Source organism: Leucoraja erinacea, chromosome 42, assembly GCF_028641065.1.
Source record: "Leucoraja erinacea ecotype New England chromosome 42, Leri_hhj_1, whole genome shotgun sequence".
Lineage (NCBI taxonomy): Eukaryota > Metazoa > Chordata > Chondrichthyes > Rajiformes > Rajidae > Leucoraja > Leucoraja erinaceus.
The window spans coordinates 1,953,742-1,973,489 of NC_073418.1; the positions used below are offsets into that span (position 1 = coordinate 1,953,742).

General features: G+C 42.3%; 1 protein-coding gene and 2 long non-coding RNA genes across 3 annotated transcripts; all 3 read left to right on the forward strand.

Moving 5' to 3' along the window:
* Window positions 1–3,133: 3,133 nt before the first annotated feature.
* LOC129714854 (uncharacterized) lies at window positions 3,134–6,600 on the forward strand. Its single transcript, XR_008726425.1, has 3 exons — window positions 3,134–4,303; window positions 5,890–5,916; window positions 6,574–6,600. It is a non-coding gene; the product is annotated as an uncharacterized LOC129714854 (long non-coding RNA).
* A 1,001-nt stretch (window positions 6,601–7,601) lies between these two features.
* LOC129714812 (prostatic spermine-binding protein-like) lies at window positions 7,602–9,803 on the forward strand. The gene is made up of 3 exons (XM_055664656.1): window positions 7,602–7,622; window positions 8,659–8,694; window positions 9,329–9,803. The coding sequence occupies exons 2-3, from the start codon at window positions 8,670–8,672 to the stop codon at window positions 9,757–9,759; spliced, it is 456 nt and encodes a 151-aa protein (XP_055520631.1). The 5' UTR covers window positions 7,602–7,622; window positions 8,659–8,669; the 3' UTR covers window positions 9,760–9,803.
* A 598-nt stretch (window positions 9,804–10,401) lies between these two features.
* LOC129714837 (uncharacterized) lies at window positions 10,402–16,349 on the forward strand. Its single transcript, XR_008726409.1, has 5 exons — window positions 10,402–11,548; window positions 12,933–12,959; window positions 13,898–13,933; window positions 15,560–15,586; window positions 16,318–16,349. It is a non-coding gene; the product is annotated as an uncharacterized LOC129714837 (long non-coding RNA).
* Window positions 16,350–19,748: the final 3,399 nt, after the last annotated feature.

The window sequence follows — 19,748 nt, forward strand, 5'->3', positions numbered from 1 at the left end:
GCAATCAAAAAGTGATGGTCAAAGTGGTGATCCTTGTGGGAACTTCAACTTTACTCCTTCTGCCAGCCCAAATGTATGGCTGTTCGTTGAACAATCATAGTGTTAAGCATGCAGTGCGAGGGATATTCATACTGAACAGTATTAAACACTATTGCCTTCATGGATTTATATTTACATACTCTAAAATCTTTACATTGCTGGTTAAGACATTATCTTAGTTGTCAGTTGTTCCAAGATTTTGCGTGCAATTCATTGCAGCAACATTTACCTCACCATTAGCTACCATTACTAATCTCACATGTCCTATTATCTGCAGAGGAAAGCTTGCGGTCAACAGAAGACGGTAAATAACTTTTACACCTACGGCATGGTTTATTTGATCCTTCTGTCGATAGGAAGAAAAGATTATTTCTATTGAGGGATTGCCGCATAGGTTCACCAGGCTAATTCTGGGAATGGCGGGACTGACGTGATGAAAGAATGGGTCGACTGGGCTTGTATTCATTGGAATTTAGGAGGATGAGAGGGTAACTTACAGAAATATAGTAAGTTTTTAAGGGATTCTATAGGCTAGATGCAGGAAAATGTTCCCCGTGTTGGGGGAGTTCAGAACTAGGGGGTCACAGTTTAAGAATAAGGGTTAGGCCATTTAGGACTGAGAAGAGGAAAAACTATTCACTTAGAGAGTTGTGAAACTGTGGAATTCTCTGCCACAGAAGGCAGTCGAGGCCAATTCACTGGATGTTTGCAACAGAGAGTAAGATTTAGCTCTTAGGGCTAACGGAATCAAGAGAAATGGAGGGGGGGGGTGAGCAGGAACGGGGTACTGTCAGCCATGATCATAATGAATGGAGGTGCTGGTTCGAAGGGCCGAATGGCCTACTCCTGCACCTAATTTATATGGTTCCATGTTTCTATTTTGTTTTATTTCACTGAATGGCAATTAAGGTCATCTATGTTATAAGCCTATAAAATAGTGGGGGGGAAACTTTCTGAAGCAGGACTATTTTCTCAATAGAGTCACGGAGTGAAACAGTGTGGAAACCGGCGCTTCGGCCCAACTGGCCCACACCGGCCACCAGTGTCCCAGCTACACTAGTCCCACTTGCCTGTACTTGGTCCATATCCCTCCAAACCTGTCCGATCCATATACCTGTCTAGCTGTTTCTTAAAAGATGGGATAGTCCCAGCCTCAACTACCTCCTCTGGCAGCTTGTTAGATGCACCCACCACCCATTGTGTGAAAAAATTACACCTCGGATTCCTATTAAATATTTCCCCCTTCACCTTGAACCTATGTCCTCTGGTGCTCGCTTTGAGTGCATGATTTGACCCACAAGAGCCAACCAGTTACGCTTGATCCCTGTAGGTTGCTCAACACGACTCCAACATTTTAAGAATGAACTGCATATGCTGGAAAATCGAAGGTACACAAAAATGCTGTATAAACTCAGCGGGTGCAGCAGCATCTATGGAGCGAAGGAATAGGCAACGTTTCGGGCCCAAACCCGTCTTCAGTCTGAAGCTTATTTCCTTCGCTCCATAGATGCTGCTGCACCCGCTGAGTTTCTCCAGCATTTATATGTACTTCCAACATTGTAAACCTCTCGAAACACCAATATCTACGTAATAACCACCTTGTTGGATGCTGCTAAAACAGATCCCATCTGACAATTGAATTAGAAACAGAATCATTTTGCAGCCATTACTGACTATCTATTGAATATCAGGATGAGCGTAGATTCGGAAAACTGGCACAACAGAAACAATAAGTGCATTTCATGCCTCGGGATGTACATTTACAAAGCCACGCTTCCTTTATAAACAATTTAAGCAATTGATGTTAAAAAAACTCGTTAAGCTCCTGGATGTCATTCGGCCATGTCCTGGTTACTTGCTCTTTCCCCACTTTACACTTCTTCCTGTCCACGTTTTCCAATTATAGTTTTTTTTTGTCGTCTTGAAGTCTTCGCCTTCTTCAATGCTTAATTCCCCACCCATATGGCATCTAATAATGTTAATGGTGAATAAGGTGGAAACTAACTCTACTGTTATATTCAGAACCGAGCACATTTATATATTCGCCCATGTCTGGTTTCAGAACTAGGAAGACTAGCCGATAAACTGATCGCAGCCGGTAAAACAGTGTATTTCGGTATCTTTGGCATTTGCCTTATATATTGCTCATCAAAATAACAATCACTTAAAAAGTGCATCATTTTATTTTGCTAACTTGAAACGTTTTTAAGTTACACTCATACATGCCTGCCAAATGTCGCTTAATAATCTCCGTACATATATGCAAGTGTTCCTCCTTCTACAACTACACCTATTACATCAGTTGTCTTTGATCTCATCCTACTCGAATGTACGCTGTTCTCCAGAATTAAATTGTAATTATCATGCGCTTGCCCATTTCACTAATTGGATTCGTCTGAAAATCTGCACCATTCATCCACTGCCACATTTCCATTTTTTTTGTATAATCTTCGAATTTTAAAGTGACGATCCAGTTATTAAAGTGTTGCCACTTGATTGCAAATAAGGAAAATGGTCAGAGACTGCTTCCTGGAGAAGGACAGATGTAGACCTCTCTCCGTCCCAAGATATGTCTTGTCTTTCTATCTGATCTTGTCTTTCTTTGTCGTCCATCCAAAATCATTTTACAATTACGTTTTCATCAGTCTTTTGCACCATGAGTTTCAACTTTGTGACTTGGATTTTTTATACAATACTTTATCAAACACCCGACGAAATATACATAGGAATCGTTTTGACTCATGAGGAAATAATAATAATAATAATAATAATAATAACTTTATTTGTTAAGCACCTTAAAAACAACCAAAGCTGACCAAAGTGCTGTACAGAAAAAAGAAAACAAGCAAGACATCATAAAACAGGCAGAACAACAGAACATACAACTAACACGAGGCGCATAAATTACATACAAAAATCCAAACAATAAATTAAAAAACATAAAACACAAGTACAAACAACGCAGCAAAACCAAGCAAATAAAGTTAATAAACAATTCGACACCTCACTGGTCTACAAAGGCCATGGAGAATAGATATGTCTTCAGGAGTGATTTATGATGTCATATGAAGAAAGATTGAAAAGACTAGGCTTGTATTCACTGGAGTTTAGAAGGATGAGGGGGCTTCTTATAGAAACATATAAAATTATAAAAGGACTGGACAAGCTAGATGCAGGAAAAATGTTCACAATGTTGGGCGAGTCCAGAACCAGGGGCCACAGTCTTAGAATAAAGGGGAGGTCATTTAAGACTCAGTGAGAAAACACTTTTTAATCCAGAGAGTTGTGAATGTATGGAATTCCCTGCCACAGAGGGCAGTGGAGGCCAAATCACTGGATAGATATAAGAGATAGTTAGATAGAGTTCTATGGGGCTAGTGGAGTCAAGGGATATGGGGAGAAGCCAGGCACGGCTTCATTGATTGATAGGGGACGATCAGCCATAATCACAATGCATGGCGGTACAGGCTCGAAGGGCCGAATGGCATCTTCCTGCGCCTATTTTCTATGTTTCCATGTTTCTATAAGTAGTCTGTGATAGAACATAAAATAACTCAACCGTTTATTAACTAGTTTTCGCCTTCAAATCAAATAATTTGAGATTTATTTCATCAAGTAATTCTTGCTCAAATGCCTTTATCACCTACTGGTATCCTGCCGCCATTAAACGCAATTCTGGCTTGCAGTTGCCGATTTTAAGACTGCAACATATGCAATCCAGTAGTTATTTTACTATGATCGAGTAAACAATGAAGATAGCTAGTATACCTATATACACAAACATAGTCTTTATCATAAATATTGGAACCAATACTGTAGAATTTCAATCCTATTTGTATTTCTGCTATTTATATTCGATCCGCGATTCATTGTATTTTTATTCCTCTACTGAATAGAACTAAATATAATTTAATTATATTGTAAACTGATGCACAATCCGACGTGAAATAATCCCAATACAGTGGCAATATTACACTGGGTTTAGCTCCAGCCTTAACAGCTTTCAACCTGAAAATGTTGCACGGCCTGCATTGTGCATTTTGCTTAATTGTATTATTAATGATTGTTAATGGCGTTGATGTTGAAGTGATGTAACATCGTCAGGTGACCATGTCGGTGATTATTTCCAAATGTTACTGTGTTCCAACATTCTGTCTTGCAATTGACTATTTGCATCAACAGAAAATTCAATGATTTCCTACGACCTCCAATCCAATGCATTTTTCTTTTTCAGAGGAGCACACTTTGAGCTCAAGAGAAGCTGGTAAAATAATGTGCTATACGTACGCTTTATATTTGCTGAGAAGATTTATCGTGACAACCATGTAAAAACATAATCGATTGTGCTTAATATCGTCCATCAGGTTTTAAAAGTGCTAAACGGCACCAATGGGGATGGAGGTCATTTCTTATTAACGTTTGATTAGCAAGAGATCAAGTGTCACCAACTATTTGAAGTGTCGCCTACTTTATTTCCAGTTGTTTCAAAGGGAAACAAAATCAGAATGCATAGTTGTTCTAACTGAACGGAGGCCGCGGATTCCACGCATTGTAATCTGGAGCTGATCTCTTTCCGTTCAAATGAAGAAAACATCGTTTGCGTCTTACCACAAAAAAATGTTTTGCTTTTACAGGTATGACAGCCAGAAATGTTGCAACTGCAACATTGACATATCCGTGTTTTTAATAAAAGATAATAACACGTGCCAGAGAAAACGAACGCACAGATCATCTGCTGGCGGAATTGAGAATCCTACTTTCAGACAGTCTCTGGTTGCAGAACTTATCCCAAATTTCCACATGTCTGTTTCTATCTTCCGTCTTCGCGACGCGGAGAGAGCTGAGTTCCAGACCTCCAACCCATGAGATTCCTCCAGTTTATCAACTTCCTCCAATCCTTCTTTTGTCCAACATAATGGCATGTCCTACAACTATGTTGCTCTCTGCGAAGTGAAATATATCGCTCTTCTTCACCCTGCCTACATGCGTAGATTGGAATTATTTATTTATCTATTTATTTATTTAATTCTTTATATCCAACATAATAAAATAAATCGCATTGGCACTTTCTCATTCAGTGAACAGGACATTCATGATCATGTAGTCACAGAGTTATGGAGTTATACTGTGTGACAACAGACCCTTCAGCCCAACTTGCCACATCGACCAAAATGTCCAATCTAAACTAGTCCCACACGTGCATTTGGTCTATACCCCTCTAAATCTGCCCTACCCATGCACCTGTACAATTGATTTTTTAACGTTGCGATAGCCCTTGCCTCAACTACCTTCTCAAGCAGCTCCTTCCATACACTATAGTTTGGAGATTCTGCCCCTGTTGCCAGCCATGCTGATGGTTTTGAAAATATTGACAAGGTGCTTCAACATTGTTACTAAACAGAACTCTCCGCGTGTTGAAATCTGCACACTGCTAAGATCTCGCCACTAATTAAAACCCTGCTGATGGTATTTGTTTTAATACTGAGGAGCATTACAACGTACCTGGACGTTGGATCAGTGGACTATTTTATAGCGGGTTACTCCGCCACTTGGTACTTAGTAAAATATGGCTAAAGTGCATATGCTGCTCTCCTTTTTGCTTCCAAAACAGGAATTCAATTAAATCAATGGAGATTTATTTTTTGCAAATCCATGATTAACTTTATTTCCATAAAAGCAAATTTATGCTATCCCTTGTAACTATTCTCCGAATTATCCTAATGCAGAACTATAGGGCTGACTCTCCTGTAGCTAGCCGATGTGTCGTTTTCTCCACTTTTGTAAAAAGTGCATATACAGCAGGAAGTGTCCTTTTGAGCCATAACGTCAACTTATTTTGCTTTTCCGCAGAAATCAATGCTACCAGACAACTGAAAGGTAAATAATGCCAACTAGCGTGCGCACTGACCGCGTCAATTTTCGAATGCATTCATTTTTCAAAGGAAATGAAGATGAATTGACTTCTAATAATTCACACATTTGTATAAATCGCTTGGAAATACCTGTTAAATTCAGAGGGTCGGGCAGCATATTGGCATGGGGATGCTCAGAGGACAATTTGGGGCGGGACCCGTTCCATACAGGCACTAGTAAGATGTCAACTTCAAAGTATCCAAAACGAATAAACCTAGAAACATAAACACATAAAGATTAGGTGCAAGAGGAGGCCATTTGTCCCTTCGATCGATTCATTACGATCATGGCTGATCGTCCCCTATCAATAATCCGTGCTTGCCTTCGCTGCCTTAATCACAAGGATGTCCTTCCTCAACCTCGGAACATAGAAGAAGCGGAAACCACTTTCGACCATTAGGGAGACTGACAAAAACCTCCGGGAACCGCACGGAAACCTTCGATGGGGCGCAAAGTCTCCAGAGGTTTCCGTTCAGATTTCGTAAGTGGGACAAGGGCTAACTATTTCACTACAAGAGCGTGGTTCATATGTCTTTCAAAATAATCCTTGTCATTTCCGCTTCGATGTTCCCGCTAATATCGCGTTGAGAAAATAATGACATGGTGTTCTGATCAATTTAGAACTGAAGAAACTTCTACAATCTGCCAGTAAGTATTCAAGGGTATTTCGTATTTTACATTTATCTTTCTCTCGGTTAATTTCAATTTCTAAGTGTGAACTGTAATTGTCATTTAACAAACAATTGGTTTAGAATGATTTAATGAGAATCTGGCAGCAGGACAGCTTCCAGCAGGATGCGGAGATTTTGTTTCATGAGAAAATACTAATTGGCTTGCTGGTTCTCCATGACTATTGCGATTTTCTGAAAAATCTTCTCATCCGCTTTATATCGCTCCATTTCATCCTATACTGATACACGATTGTGATCGCCAAGGCCCAGACAATAAACACAAAGTTAGCCCTATGGAAAACCCCTAGCAATCTTCACCGCGTGATCAATTTATTCAAAGTCAGCGAGCGGTCGTTGATGCATATACGCAATACGCAACGATGATATTTTCCCACACTTCCACCGAGCGCAATACACGGCCGATGGTTTCTCTCCCGCCTTGCGCTGTTGGTTTCAGGGGGTCTATACAGCCAAGGTAGGATCATAAAAGCGTCAACCTCATTCTTATTGGGCAAAGGAAAAGCACTTAAAGGGAACTTTGAACAGTCTGAGTGAACCCAGAAATGGCTTCTTTGATGCAACGACTTCGTAAGTGTTCAACTTCGTTAATCCTTAGTACCTCCCTCCATTTCACAACAAGCAAGTCACTCCATTTTAGCAATCCACCCGAATGGTAAATTTAAATTCAGTCAAATGGTAGCGCTCCGTTTCAGTTTGCACTCAGTCCCATCAATTTCTCAAACATTGGTTTGGCTAAAATCTACCAAGTACCTACTTAATGTTCAATTTGCATCTGTTGTTTCATTTTTTTTCCTAAACCATATTGATTAATTTCACCGTGATGTGGTTATTGATCACAAATTGCTTGGTTTACACTAAATTTTGAAAATGATTCATTAATCTAGAATTGTTCGTGGTGCGTGTCCATTCCAGCAATAATATTAAATATTGATTTGTGAATTTCCATTTCAGTGAAAGAGCTGCTGATCAAAGATACAGGTAAATCAATGGCAATGCGTATATCCATAATTCACTTAGGTCACATAAAACAATCGAACTTTCCTTTCAACATGAAGAGTAGGGAAAGTACAACTGTGGAGACTTGAGTTGGAAAATGTTACCACTCTTCATTAACGATACTGTATAAGATACCATGGAATAAACCCATGACAGCGCCGGGAGCGTGTAAAGGGCCTGCCCCACGAGCATGCGACCTGCATGCGGCGAGCGCGACCAAACCGGAAGCGGGGGGGCCACGCGAAGGTCGTGTGAGTGGCGGGAAGTTCGAGCGAAGTCCGCGGGAAGTTTCGTGCTTGACGTACGGCGTCGAGACGCTGCGTACGGCGTCAAGGCGACTGTGGTAGGTGTAACGCAATTTGAGAATATGCAAATAACTCAGAAAAAAATGACGAGAAGAGCTTCGGACGAGCAAGGATGCAACAATGGGTGAAATGCACTGAACCTGCTCTGGAGCTCCGATGCAGACACGCTTGTACCGCCCGCATTCACAGAAGTGCAACCCACAATATTTAATGAACTTCTTGCTGCGGAACCGTTGACTGCAGACAGGGATCCCACTCAATATACGGTGACAAGGTTAAAAAGGGGAGCTTCGACCCGAAACGTCACATCTTCTTTCTCCAGTGATGCTGCCTGACATTGAATTACTCCAGCACTTTGTGTGGGATTCTGTGGAATTATCCGCCACAGAAGGTAGTTGAGGCCAGTTCATTGGCTATATTTAAGAGGGAGTTAGATGTGTCCCTTGTGGCCAAAGGGATCAGGGGGTATGGAGAGAAGGCAGGGATGGGATACTGAGTTGGATGATCAGCCATGATCATATTGAATGGCGGTGCAGGCTCGAAGGGCCGAATGGACTACTCCTGCACCTATTTTCTCTGTTTCTATGTCTCTATGTGTCTATCTCTGGTATCCCTTCCGCATAACCACGGGTTTTGCAACCTGAAGATCGCCAGTTAGAAGTTGGAAGTTGAAAATGACTATAAATCTGTTTCATATCAACATCTAATTTCAGATCTGGAAAAAATGACGAATAAACTCGAGGAAGCTGGTGAGGTCATGCGTGTTCACGTGTTCTCCCCTTGAAAGATATGTTTAATATTTTTCTCCAGTGGGCTCAGCGCATTCTCGTTAAGGCCACTTCGGACAATCGATGGGTACATGCCAGCTAAATTGAATGGTAGAATATGCAATAATTCCATCCGTTTGAATAACAGATTTCGAAGTGCCCCATCGGTTTGCAGAGTCACTCTGAAGTCGTCCTTCTGCCGTAGTCACTCTCATTTACACTAATTCATAAACTGATCACACTGTCTGCTGCTCGGCAGAACAGGCATTGCTTCCACTATCAGTAATTATTAACTTTGATTATTTACTAGCCGAGCGTCTTTCAATGCAGAACAGCGCAAATTAAGTTATTTGACACATATTGCTCCGACATTAATGCCCTGATCAATGACTGCAAACGTCCTTCGCACTAGTTGAAGAAAACGCGGAAAGGTTTCTAAAAAGTACAATTGTTTTACTTTCGCGGCCATTGAGTGCGATCGATATACTGGTAGAATGGATATCTAAAATGAAATATGCGGTCTAAATATGTAATAATTAAATGTTTTCATATAAATCTTCGTTAAACCCGTACTGAACTTCATGCTCTATGTTTCCTTATTTTAACATGATCCCAGAAACAACTATCCGCCAAAAAGACTCAGGTAAACACGATGATGATGATGATGATGATGATGATGATGATGATGATGATGATGATGATGATGATGATGATGATGATGATGATGATGATGATGATGATGATGATGATGATGACGATGACGATGACGATGACGATGACGATGACGATGATGACGATGATGATGACGATGATGATGATGATGATGATGATGATGATGATGATGATGATGATGATGATGATGATGATGATGATGATGATGATGATGATGATGATGATGATGATGATGATGATGATGATGATGATGATGATGATGATGATGATGATGATGATGATGATGATGATGATGATGATGATGATGATGATGATGATGGTGATGGTGATGATGATGGTAAAGGTGATGAGAATGATAATGTTGATGATAATTAATATTAATTTTCAGCGATCAGCGACCAATTGAAGAACAATTGTGAGTATTTTAAGTAGAGTTAGGATTGCAGCCATGAGCAAGAATTTAAACAGCGCTATTCATTTCTCAGCAGCAAGTTTACCAGTTAGAGAAAGTCCAAAGCGTGCAACTGTTCCCGTCATAAACATTTGCAATAACAAACATCGTTATCTTGTCGACATAGTGAGCTTTTAGATTTCATCTTCTCTGACAAACCGTGACTGTTAGTAATTTTGGACAACTGGTATTTGTTTTGTTTACATATAGCAAATTGCAATGAGAGGAGATACCTCCTGCGCAATGCGTGACGGACAATAAAGGTCGGTTTTGCCTGCGAACCCCAGATTCTAATAAACAAATAAATAACCAAATAATTCTTGAAATAATTGGATTCTGGTGGATTATCAACTCTACTGCCAACTAACGGTGAGTTTGGAAATAATCCATTAACAAAAAAACTGTGACATGGAATTCTACTTCACGTAACATCGAACTGCTAAACATGGCTCATATATCATGATGGTAATGGTCTTCGAGTAAAAAGTTGTGTTATGTTTTCTTCAATCTCGTAGCAGAGAAATTGAAGGAAGTTCAAACAGGTGAACTATTTCTAGAAGTTTTCATACATTCGCTAGTGTGAGTGCTGGAGCGTATGGGGATGTTATTGAAGAATGCGGGTCTCATACAACGGTACGGACTTTATACTCTCTCCTTTCACAAACGTTGAAGAAAGGAATTAATAGGACATCAGCAGCAAAAATAATCGTGTGTTACACACTTTTGGAATGGATATATATTATCTCTGTCTCGTCATTATAAACTAATCCGACGTGCTTATCCTCAATATGCAAGCGATGGTACAAAATTAACAGCACGATTCACGATATGTATCACATCAAAAATTCTTAACACTATTTTCACTTGAGAAAATATTGTGTAGAATACCGTGGACGTTCCCACGCATTCCCTTGAAATAAATCGAATGGGTGTGTTTTTCGAGCAGTGGAATCACCACGGGCGGTCATGCTTTAACTTTACAGTCAAAAGCCACCACTTCTGACACTTTGGTTGCTGGACATTTTAAATGTAACTCCTCCTCCCGTTCCCACACTGACCTTTCTGGCCTGGGCTTCCTCCACTGTCAGAGTGACGCCCCGCGCAAATTGGAGGAACAGCACCTCATATTTAGCTTGGGCAGCTTATACCCAAGCGGCATGAACATTAACTTCTCTAACGTCAAATAACCCTTGCTTTTCCTCTCTCTCCACGTCCCTCCTCTACCAGTTCTCCGTCCCATCTGCCTAACTCCGACTATATTTCATCTTTGTTGTTAACCTCGCAGCTAACATTTATCTATTCCACATTTTCATTAATCTCCATTCCCTTTGCCCCGTTTTCAAACCTTCACGCTTCCTTATCTTTGTATCTCCCTCCCCCCTGACGTCAGTCTGAAGAAGAGTCACGACCCGAAACGTCAGCCTTTCCTTCTCTCCAGAGATGTTCCCTGTCCCGCTGAGTTACTCCAACATTTTATGTCTATCTTCTGACACGCCAATAGCCTTTCGGTCCTGCACACCAGAATTATCATTCCAATGCACTCGTGACCACAATGAAATTCCACACTGACAACTCGTGGACACACACCTGGTACTCAGTATTAAATAATCCATTTATCGCGTAATGCTTACGTTTGCTGTGATTTGTGGAGCAAAAACAAATTTCATTAACTTCCAGAACTGGAGAAATCAGAAAAACTTCGTTCGGATATTGGTAAGAATTAGGGTTTGTTTTTTTTCTTGGGTAGAAATATCAAATATTACAAGTTATATCGTTGAGATGAGACGGAGTTATGAGGGAAGTGGCTTTTACGATGCGATAACCATACGGGCCGATACGATACAACACAACTTTATTCACCCCCACAAGGGATGTTGGTCGGCCAACAGTCATAAAACACAAGATATATGATGTAATTAACGTGAAGACTGGAAATTATTGGGAATGTACAAAGATTGGGGGGGGAGGGGGGCTACCGTCAGTCTACCCTACGACAGAGGGGGAGGAGTTACACCGTTTGATAGCGACAAGGAAAAGGGATCTCTGGTGGCGTTCTGTGCTGCATCTTGGAGGAACCAGTCTGTTGCTGAAGGTACTCCTCAGATTGACCAGTGCGTCATGGAGAGGGTGACTTGTATTGTCCGGGATGATCCGCAGTTTGAGGAGCATCCCCCACTCCAAGACCACCTCCCATGAATCCAACTCCGCCTCGAGTCCTCAGGCAGCCTTCCTGATGAGCTTGTTAATCCTGCTGGCGACCGCGGACTTTTAAGCAAATATTACTTCATAATTGGTATGCTCTGGCTAGGGGGGAGGGTGCAAAATGACACAGTGGACGTGAAAGGTACATTATTACATGCACGTGAATGTGCGGGAAATGGGCAGATGCGGATCATGAGCAGGCATATTGGGGTTAATTTAATTTGGCTTCAAGGTCACCACAGACACCATGTTCCTGTGTTGTCCTGTGCTGTGTTCTATTGATGTCAGCCGATTTTCAGAAAAAGCTCTTTCCCACCTATCCGAAATTAGCGTTATCGGCCTTACATGGCGGTCAACGTAAAATGAGGAAGTTTGGATCACACACCTCGTCTGCGCTATTTTGCAAAGATAGTAATAAATTTGCAAAAATCAGCTTGGTCAGACCTAATTGTGGAGCATCCACGTACAGCGGAATGGTGTGCTCTTGCATCTAGTTTTATGTTTCATACATATTCAGACACGCCAATCAACTGGATTGTCATTAACACGCGGAGACGGGGAATCCCATCGATAGAGAATTCAAACGAGGGAGTAGAATTGATGGGATACTTTTAAAATAGTAATTGGAAAATGTTTGGCTATTTCCCAGTACTGCGCTGTTATTTGGCAATTCTCTGCCTTAATAGTATTTAGATTATAAACTCTGAATAACTGTCTATACTATTATGTATCGTCAACTTGAAAACATTGTTGGCATAACAAGTTCTGCATTTGTGTCATCATTAATCTTTTCGTTCTACCTCGGCACACGTGAGAATAAGCTAAACTAACCTAATGGACGTTTATTACACCCCCCCCCCCCCCCCCCCCCCCCCCCCCCCCCCCCCCCTTCCAGAGAAAGTTCTGCAGGCAAAAGATGAAGGTGAAACATCTTTTGTTATTTTGTTTTTTCTTCCTTCTGTTGACGCTCCCGATGCGCTGATGCAATTGAAGTTGACTTTGTACCAAAAACAAAATCTAGTTTGCATTATCGAAATCGCTACATACCAACTCAATCCAACCATTAAGAAAACTAAGCAGCCCATTATAAATGCGATGTGGTAATATCCAGAGAAAGATACTACGATTCAATATGTGGAAGAGGAAACAGCCTTAATACTGTATTCAATTGATACATATTGTCCATGATGCCGTAAACGTCTCCGCGCAGTTGCATTGAGGGGGGGTCTTATAAAAACTTACAAAATTCTTAAGGGGTTGGACAGGCTGGATGCAGGAAGATTGTTCCCGATGTTGGGGAAGTCCAGAACAAGGGGTCACAGTTTAAGGATAAAGGGGAAATATTTTAGGACCGAGATGAGAAAAACATTTTTCACCCAGAGAGTGGTGAATCTCTGGAATTCTCTGCCACAGAAGGTAATTTAGGCCAGTGCATTGGCTATATTTAAAAGGGAGTTTAAGAGATGAGGCCCTTGTGGCTAAAGGGATCAGGGGGTATGGAGAGAAGGCAGGGATGGGATACTGAGTTGGATGATCAGCCATGATCATATTGAATGGCGGTGCAGGCTCGAAAGGCCGAATGGCCTACTCCTGCACATATTCTCTATATTTCTATGTGTCTCTGAAATGTTCCGTTCACCCAAAACCCCACGGTAGTGTCGAAAGACACGGTAGTCTTTCGACACTACACTAGGATGCAACCAGAATTATCATTCCAATGCACTCGTGATCCTCATAAAATTTCTCCGGAACAAATTGTAGATGCACGGCTACTGCTCAGGGTGAAATGGTCTGTTTGTTTTGTAATGCTTACGTCTGTTGCGGTATGACCAAACAGAAACAAATTATATTAACTTCCAGAACTGGAAAAATCAGAAAAAGTTCGTTCGGATATTGGTAAGACGAGTTGTAATCAAGTCACCTGCTAGTGATTTCATGTCAAATATAGATATGTCCTAGCACTACGCACGTTATGAGAGCCTAGTGTTATAAAAACGACTATCATTTTGTTGGGAACAATCTTTAATCAATAGTGCAAAAACTACAGATGCTGGTTTTAATCGAAGGAGGACACAAAATGCTGGAGTAACTCAGTGGGACAGACAGCACCCCCGTAGAGAAGGAATGGGTGACGTTTCGGGTCGAGAGCCTTCTTCAGACTGATGTCAGGGGAGTGAGCGGGACAGAGGTGGAATGTAGTCTGCATCCCAGGGTACTTAAGGAATTGGCTCTAGAATTCGTGGATGCATTGGTGATCATTTTCCAATGTTCTATGGACTTAGGATCAGCTCCTGTGGATTGGAGGGTATCTAATGTTATCCCGCTTTTTAAGAAAGGCGAGAGAGCGAAAACAGGGAATTATAGCCTGATATCGGTGGTGGGGAAGATGCTGGAGTCAATTATAAAAGATGAGATAACCGAACATTTGGATAGTAACAGGATCGGTCTGAGTCAGCGTGGATTTACGAAGGGGAAATCATGCTTGACTAATCTTCTGGAATTTTTTGAAGATGTAACTAGGAAAATGGACAAGGGAGAGCCAGTGGATGTAGTGAACCTGGACTTTCAGAAAGCATTTGATAAGGTCCCACATAGGAGATTAGTGGGCATAACTAGGGCACATGGTATTGGGGGTAAGGTACTGACATGGATAGTAAATTGATTGGCAGACAGGAAACAAAGAGTAGGGATTAACGGGTCCCTTTCAGAATGACAGGCGGTGACTAGTGGGGTACCGCAAGGCTCGGTGTTGGGACCGCAGCTATTTACAATATACATCAATGATTTGGATGAAGGGATTCAAAGTAACATTAGCAAATTTGCAGATGACACAAAGCTGGGTGACAGTGTGAACTGTGAGGGGGCTGCTTTGAGAATGATTTGAGAATGCAGGGTGATTTGGACAGGTTGGGGGAGTGGGTAGATGCATGGCAGATGAAGTTTAATGCGGATAAATGTGAGGTTATTTCTGTGGATTGGGAAGATCCGCTCCGATCAAACTGAATTATGTAGTAGCCTCAGAGGGCAGAATGGCCCACCTCTCCTTCTATTTTCCATGTTTCCTCGTTCGTGCGTATTTCAGCGCGCCGGTCAAACAGATTTGCACGAATGCATGGAGCAGGTGGAATCCCATGGATGTAGAGTAAAATCGTTCTTCTAGATGGCCGGTAGACAATGAGTGTGGCTTTCCCCCTGTCTTCCGAGTGTTTGCTATTTGGTCATCCCCTGCATTAACAGCACTTAGGTAATTAGCTCTAACTATATTCATGTAGAACATTGTGTATCGTTTATTACGTTGTCGGCGCCAGACACGTGGCCTCACTCGCGTTCTGCCTAGGTCAGATCTGCTGTTCGATTGCATGCAAAGCCAAGCATTTCGCTGTCCCCAGGCACATTTGAGAATAAAGTACAATTGAATCGAATCATTAAATCACTTGTTTGAATCATATTGGAAACATTGTCGACCTAAGGATTTCTGCAATAACGTCGTCATTATGTAACTGCGTCCCACTCTTTCTGTAGCGAAAGTCCTGCATTCAAAACATGAAGGTAAAATTGTTTGAGTCTTCTGCCTTCTGTTGGAGCTCTCGATGGATTGAGCGCATTGAAGTTGGCTTTGCGCCACGAAGAAACGTCTGCTTCGCACCATACAACTTGTTATGTGCCAGCCCAATCTAACGTCTAATTAGTTGCACCCACTCTCATTATATGTAGCGAAGCAAATTCCAGAGCAGGATTCTACGGTCAAACATATGTGACACAGTAAAACCACCACAGTACTGTTTTTAATTAATAACTAATTGATAAATACTGCCCGGGATACCATGAAAGTCCCCTAAATGATACAATGGTACCATTTATTTGTTGTCATTTGAACCTCATTGAAACGAAATTTGGTTTCTGCAGCCATACAAAATCCATCCCCCCCCCCCCCCCCCCCCCCCCCCCCCCCACACACACACACACACACACACACACACACACTATAAACCACACTCACACTCAAACGAGACAAAAAAAAAAAAAATAACCTGACTGCTTGTTTTTGTTCACGGGAAATACCACACTTCAAACCTTTCATCCGAAAAGACTGCTGTTGATACTTCAGTGGTTTTCGGTGGCCATTATTATCATTTCAGTACTCTCATAAAATTCGTCACATACGAATCGCAAAAACCCAGATAATGCTCAGGGTCGAACGGCCTGTTTCCCTGAGCACAGTAAGGCTTGCGTCCGTTGTGATTTGAACGATTAAAACATATATATACATTAACTTCCAGAACTGGAGAACTCAGAAAAGTTTCGTTCGGATATTGGTAAGTCAAAGCACACTCGGCACAGTCGAGTTGTTACACTAGTAAAGTGTACGTTTCGTAGCATGGGGACTTTATGGTTGCCCAGTGCAGAAATACTGCCCTTAATATGTTGAGAGCATTTTTAATCAGCAGTAGTGTATTTATGTCAGGGAAAATGTATTAGTACATATGGTGTTGCATATTTCACCAAATAACACAGTATTTTACCCAGCGTAGGGGAATCGAGGACCCAGAGGACAAGGGTTCAAGGTGAAGGGGAAAATAATTGATAGGAATCCGAGGGGTAACGTTCTCACACATAGGGCGGTGGGTGCATGGAGCAAGCTGCCAGAAGAGGTAGATGAGGCTGGGACCATTGAAGAACCAGTTGGACAGGTAAATGGATAGGTACACAAAAATGCTGGAGAAACTCAGCGGGTGCAGCAGCATCTATGGAGCATCCTATGCCTTGTAATATTTGAGGTGGAAACTGTCTGACTACCCGATCGGCGCCTTACCCAATTTTACGCACTTCTGTCAGTTTTAAGTGTTAAAGCAGGAACTGCAGATGCTGGAAAAGCGAAGGGACACAAAAATGCTGGTGAAACTCAGCGGGTGCAGCAGCATCTATGGAGCGAAGGAGAGAGGCAACGTTTCGGGCCGAAACCCTTCTTCAGACTGATAGGGGGTGGTTTCTCCAGGGGGGGGGGGAAAAAAAGAAAGGAAAAAGGAGGAGGAGGAGCCCGGGGGCGGAGGGGAGGGAGAGGTGCGAAGGGGAGGAGACAGCAAGGGTTAACTGAATTGTGAGAATTCAATGTTCATGCCCTCAGGATGCAGACTCACCAAGCGGAATATGAGGTGCTGTTCCTCCAATGTCCGGTGGTGCTCGCTCTGGCCATGGAGGAGACCCAGGACAGAGAGGTCGGATACGGAATGGGAGGGGGAGTTGAAGTACTGAGCCACCGGGAGGTCAGGTTGGTTAATGCGGACCGAGCGGAGGTGTTCGGCGAAACGATCGCCCAGCCTCCGCTTGGTCTCACCGAAGGGGTTCCTATTTCCTTCGCTCCATATATGCTGCTGCACCCGCTGAGTTTCTCCAGCATTTTTTGTGTACCTTCGATTTTCCAGCATCTGCAGTTCCTTCTTAAACGGGTAAATGTATAGGACAGGTTTGGAGGGTTATGGACTTATGCAAGCAAGAGGGACTAGGGTAGCTGGGACATTGTTGGTGGGTGCGGGCGAGTTGGGCCGAAGGGCTAGTTTCCACACTATATCACTCCATGACTCTAAGACTCGGACACATTACGCGACGTGAAACGCGTCTCCTGCATTCAGTTTTCAGCTACCAATCTGATCAAATAAGCGCTCACCAGTGATAGAGTTGATAAACGTATGACGAGCTAGAGCCAATCGACACAGTTAGTTTTCTGCAGTGTAGAAATTTCAACTATTACAAGGCTTTACTTTTAGGCAAGCAGCGGAAAGTTTAGAAGAGTTTTGCAGGGAAAGCATTTTTTTTTTTTGCGCAGATAACGACGGGTAACTGGGATACTCTGCCGAGGAACGAGGGTAAAAAACGAACAGGGAAGTGACGTTTGACAGGCATTTTACATGCACATGACCGTGCAGGAAATAGAAGGATGCGGATCATATGTCGGCAGCTTGGGCTAGTTTCATTTGGCATCAGGGGCGGCACAGGCATCCTCAACCGAAGAACCTGTTCCCTATCTTGTGCTTAAGAAGGAACTGCAGATGCTGGAAAATCGAAGGTACACAATGCTGGAGAAACTCAGCGGGTGCAGCAGCATCTAAGGAGCGAAGGAAATATGTAACGTTTCGGGCCGAACCCCTTCTTCAGACTGATGAGGGATGGCGGGGAAAAGAAAGGAAAATGGAGGAGGAGCCCGAGGGCTGAGGAATGGGAGGAGACAGCCCGAGGGCTGAGTAAGGGGAGGCGACAGCAAGGGCTAACAAAATTTGGAGAATGTAATGTTCATGGCCGCAGGATGCAGGCTCCCCAAGCGGAATATGAGGTGCTGTTCAGTGTTCTATTGATGTCAACTTATTTTAAGAAAAAAACGTAATTCCAACCCATCTGAAATTGGCGTTGTCAGCCTTACAGGGCTATCAACGTAAACCTGTGACGTCTGGGCCACTCATCTCATCCGTACTATTTTGAAAAGCTCGTAGTGAATTTGGAAGATCATCTATGGTCAAACTGAATCATGGAGCATCCTCAGACGGCAAAATGGCGCACGCCAGCTTCTATGTTTGTTTCTAATATTCATACGGATTCAAGCTTTTCATCCATTTTTAGATGTATTAAAACGTGAAATGGGAATTCCTTCGCTGTAGAATTAAAGTGGAATACGATTTACTTAATTACTCCTCGAAATTGTCGGAGCAAAATGAATGGGTCTTTTCTTGTGTTGCGCTGTTGTTTGATAATTCACTGCACTAGCATTTAGATTGTGAAGTTTAGATATATTTCTGTACAATATCATTACACTGGAAGCATTGCTGGCATACCGCGTTTTGCATTAAGTTAAGTTAAGTTACTAACTCCACCGTTTTCTGTACAGAAAATGTATTGCGTTCAAAAGAAGAAGGTACAGCAGCCTTTGTTTTTGTTTATTCGTCTTCCTTCTGATGACGCTCGCGATGCGCTGATTACGTTGAACGTGGCCTTGCTCCGAGGAAACATCTCTTTCACACTATAGAATTCGCTGTGCGCCATCTCAATCTGTTCTTATTGAAAAACTAATCAGACATGCCTTCTCTCGTTGTATAAAACACGTGGCAATATCCAGAATAGGATTATGCGATCTAAATTATGTGACAAAGAAAGATAAAAAATTATAAAATGACTGGACGAGCTAGGTGCAGGAAAAAATGTTCCCAATGCGGGGAGAGTCCAGAACCAGTGGTCACAGTCTTAGAATAAAGGGGGGGGGGGGTCATTTAAGACTGAGGTGAGAAAAAACTTTTGAGTTGTGAATTTATGGAATTCCCTGCCACAGTGAAGGCCAAGTCACTGGATGGATTTAAGAGAGAGGTAGATAGAGCTCTATGGCTAGTGGAGTCAAGGGATATGGAGAGAATGCAGGCACGGGTTATTGATAGGGGACGATCAGCCGTGATAACAATGAATCGAAGGGCCGAATGGCCTCCTCCTGCTCCTATTTTCTATGTTTCTATGCTTCTGTGTTTCTATGTTTCTATGTTTCTACTGGCCATGATACCGTGCACGTTCTCACGCGTCCCTGGAAATAATTCTTCGTGCACGCGAAAGACCGCAGGCCGTCTGGTTTCGGGGTTCCGTCCAAAGGACACGGCTTCTGACACCTCAGTGGTCTTTCAGTACTGCACTGGAGCGAAACCAAAATGTTAATTCCAATGCAAGATGCAATGAAAGG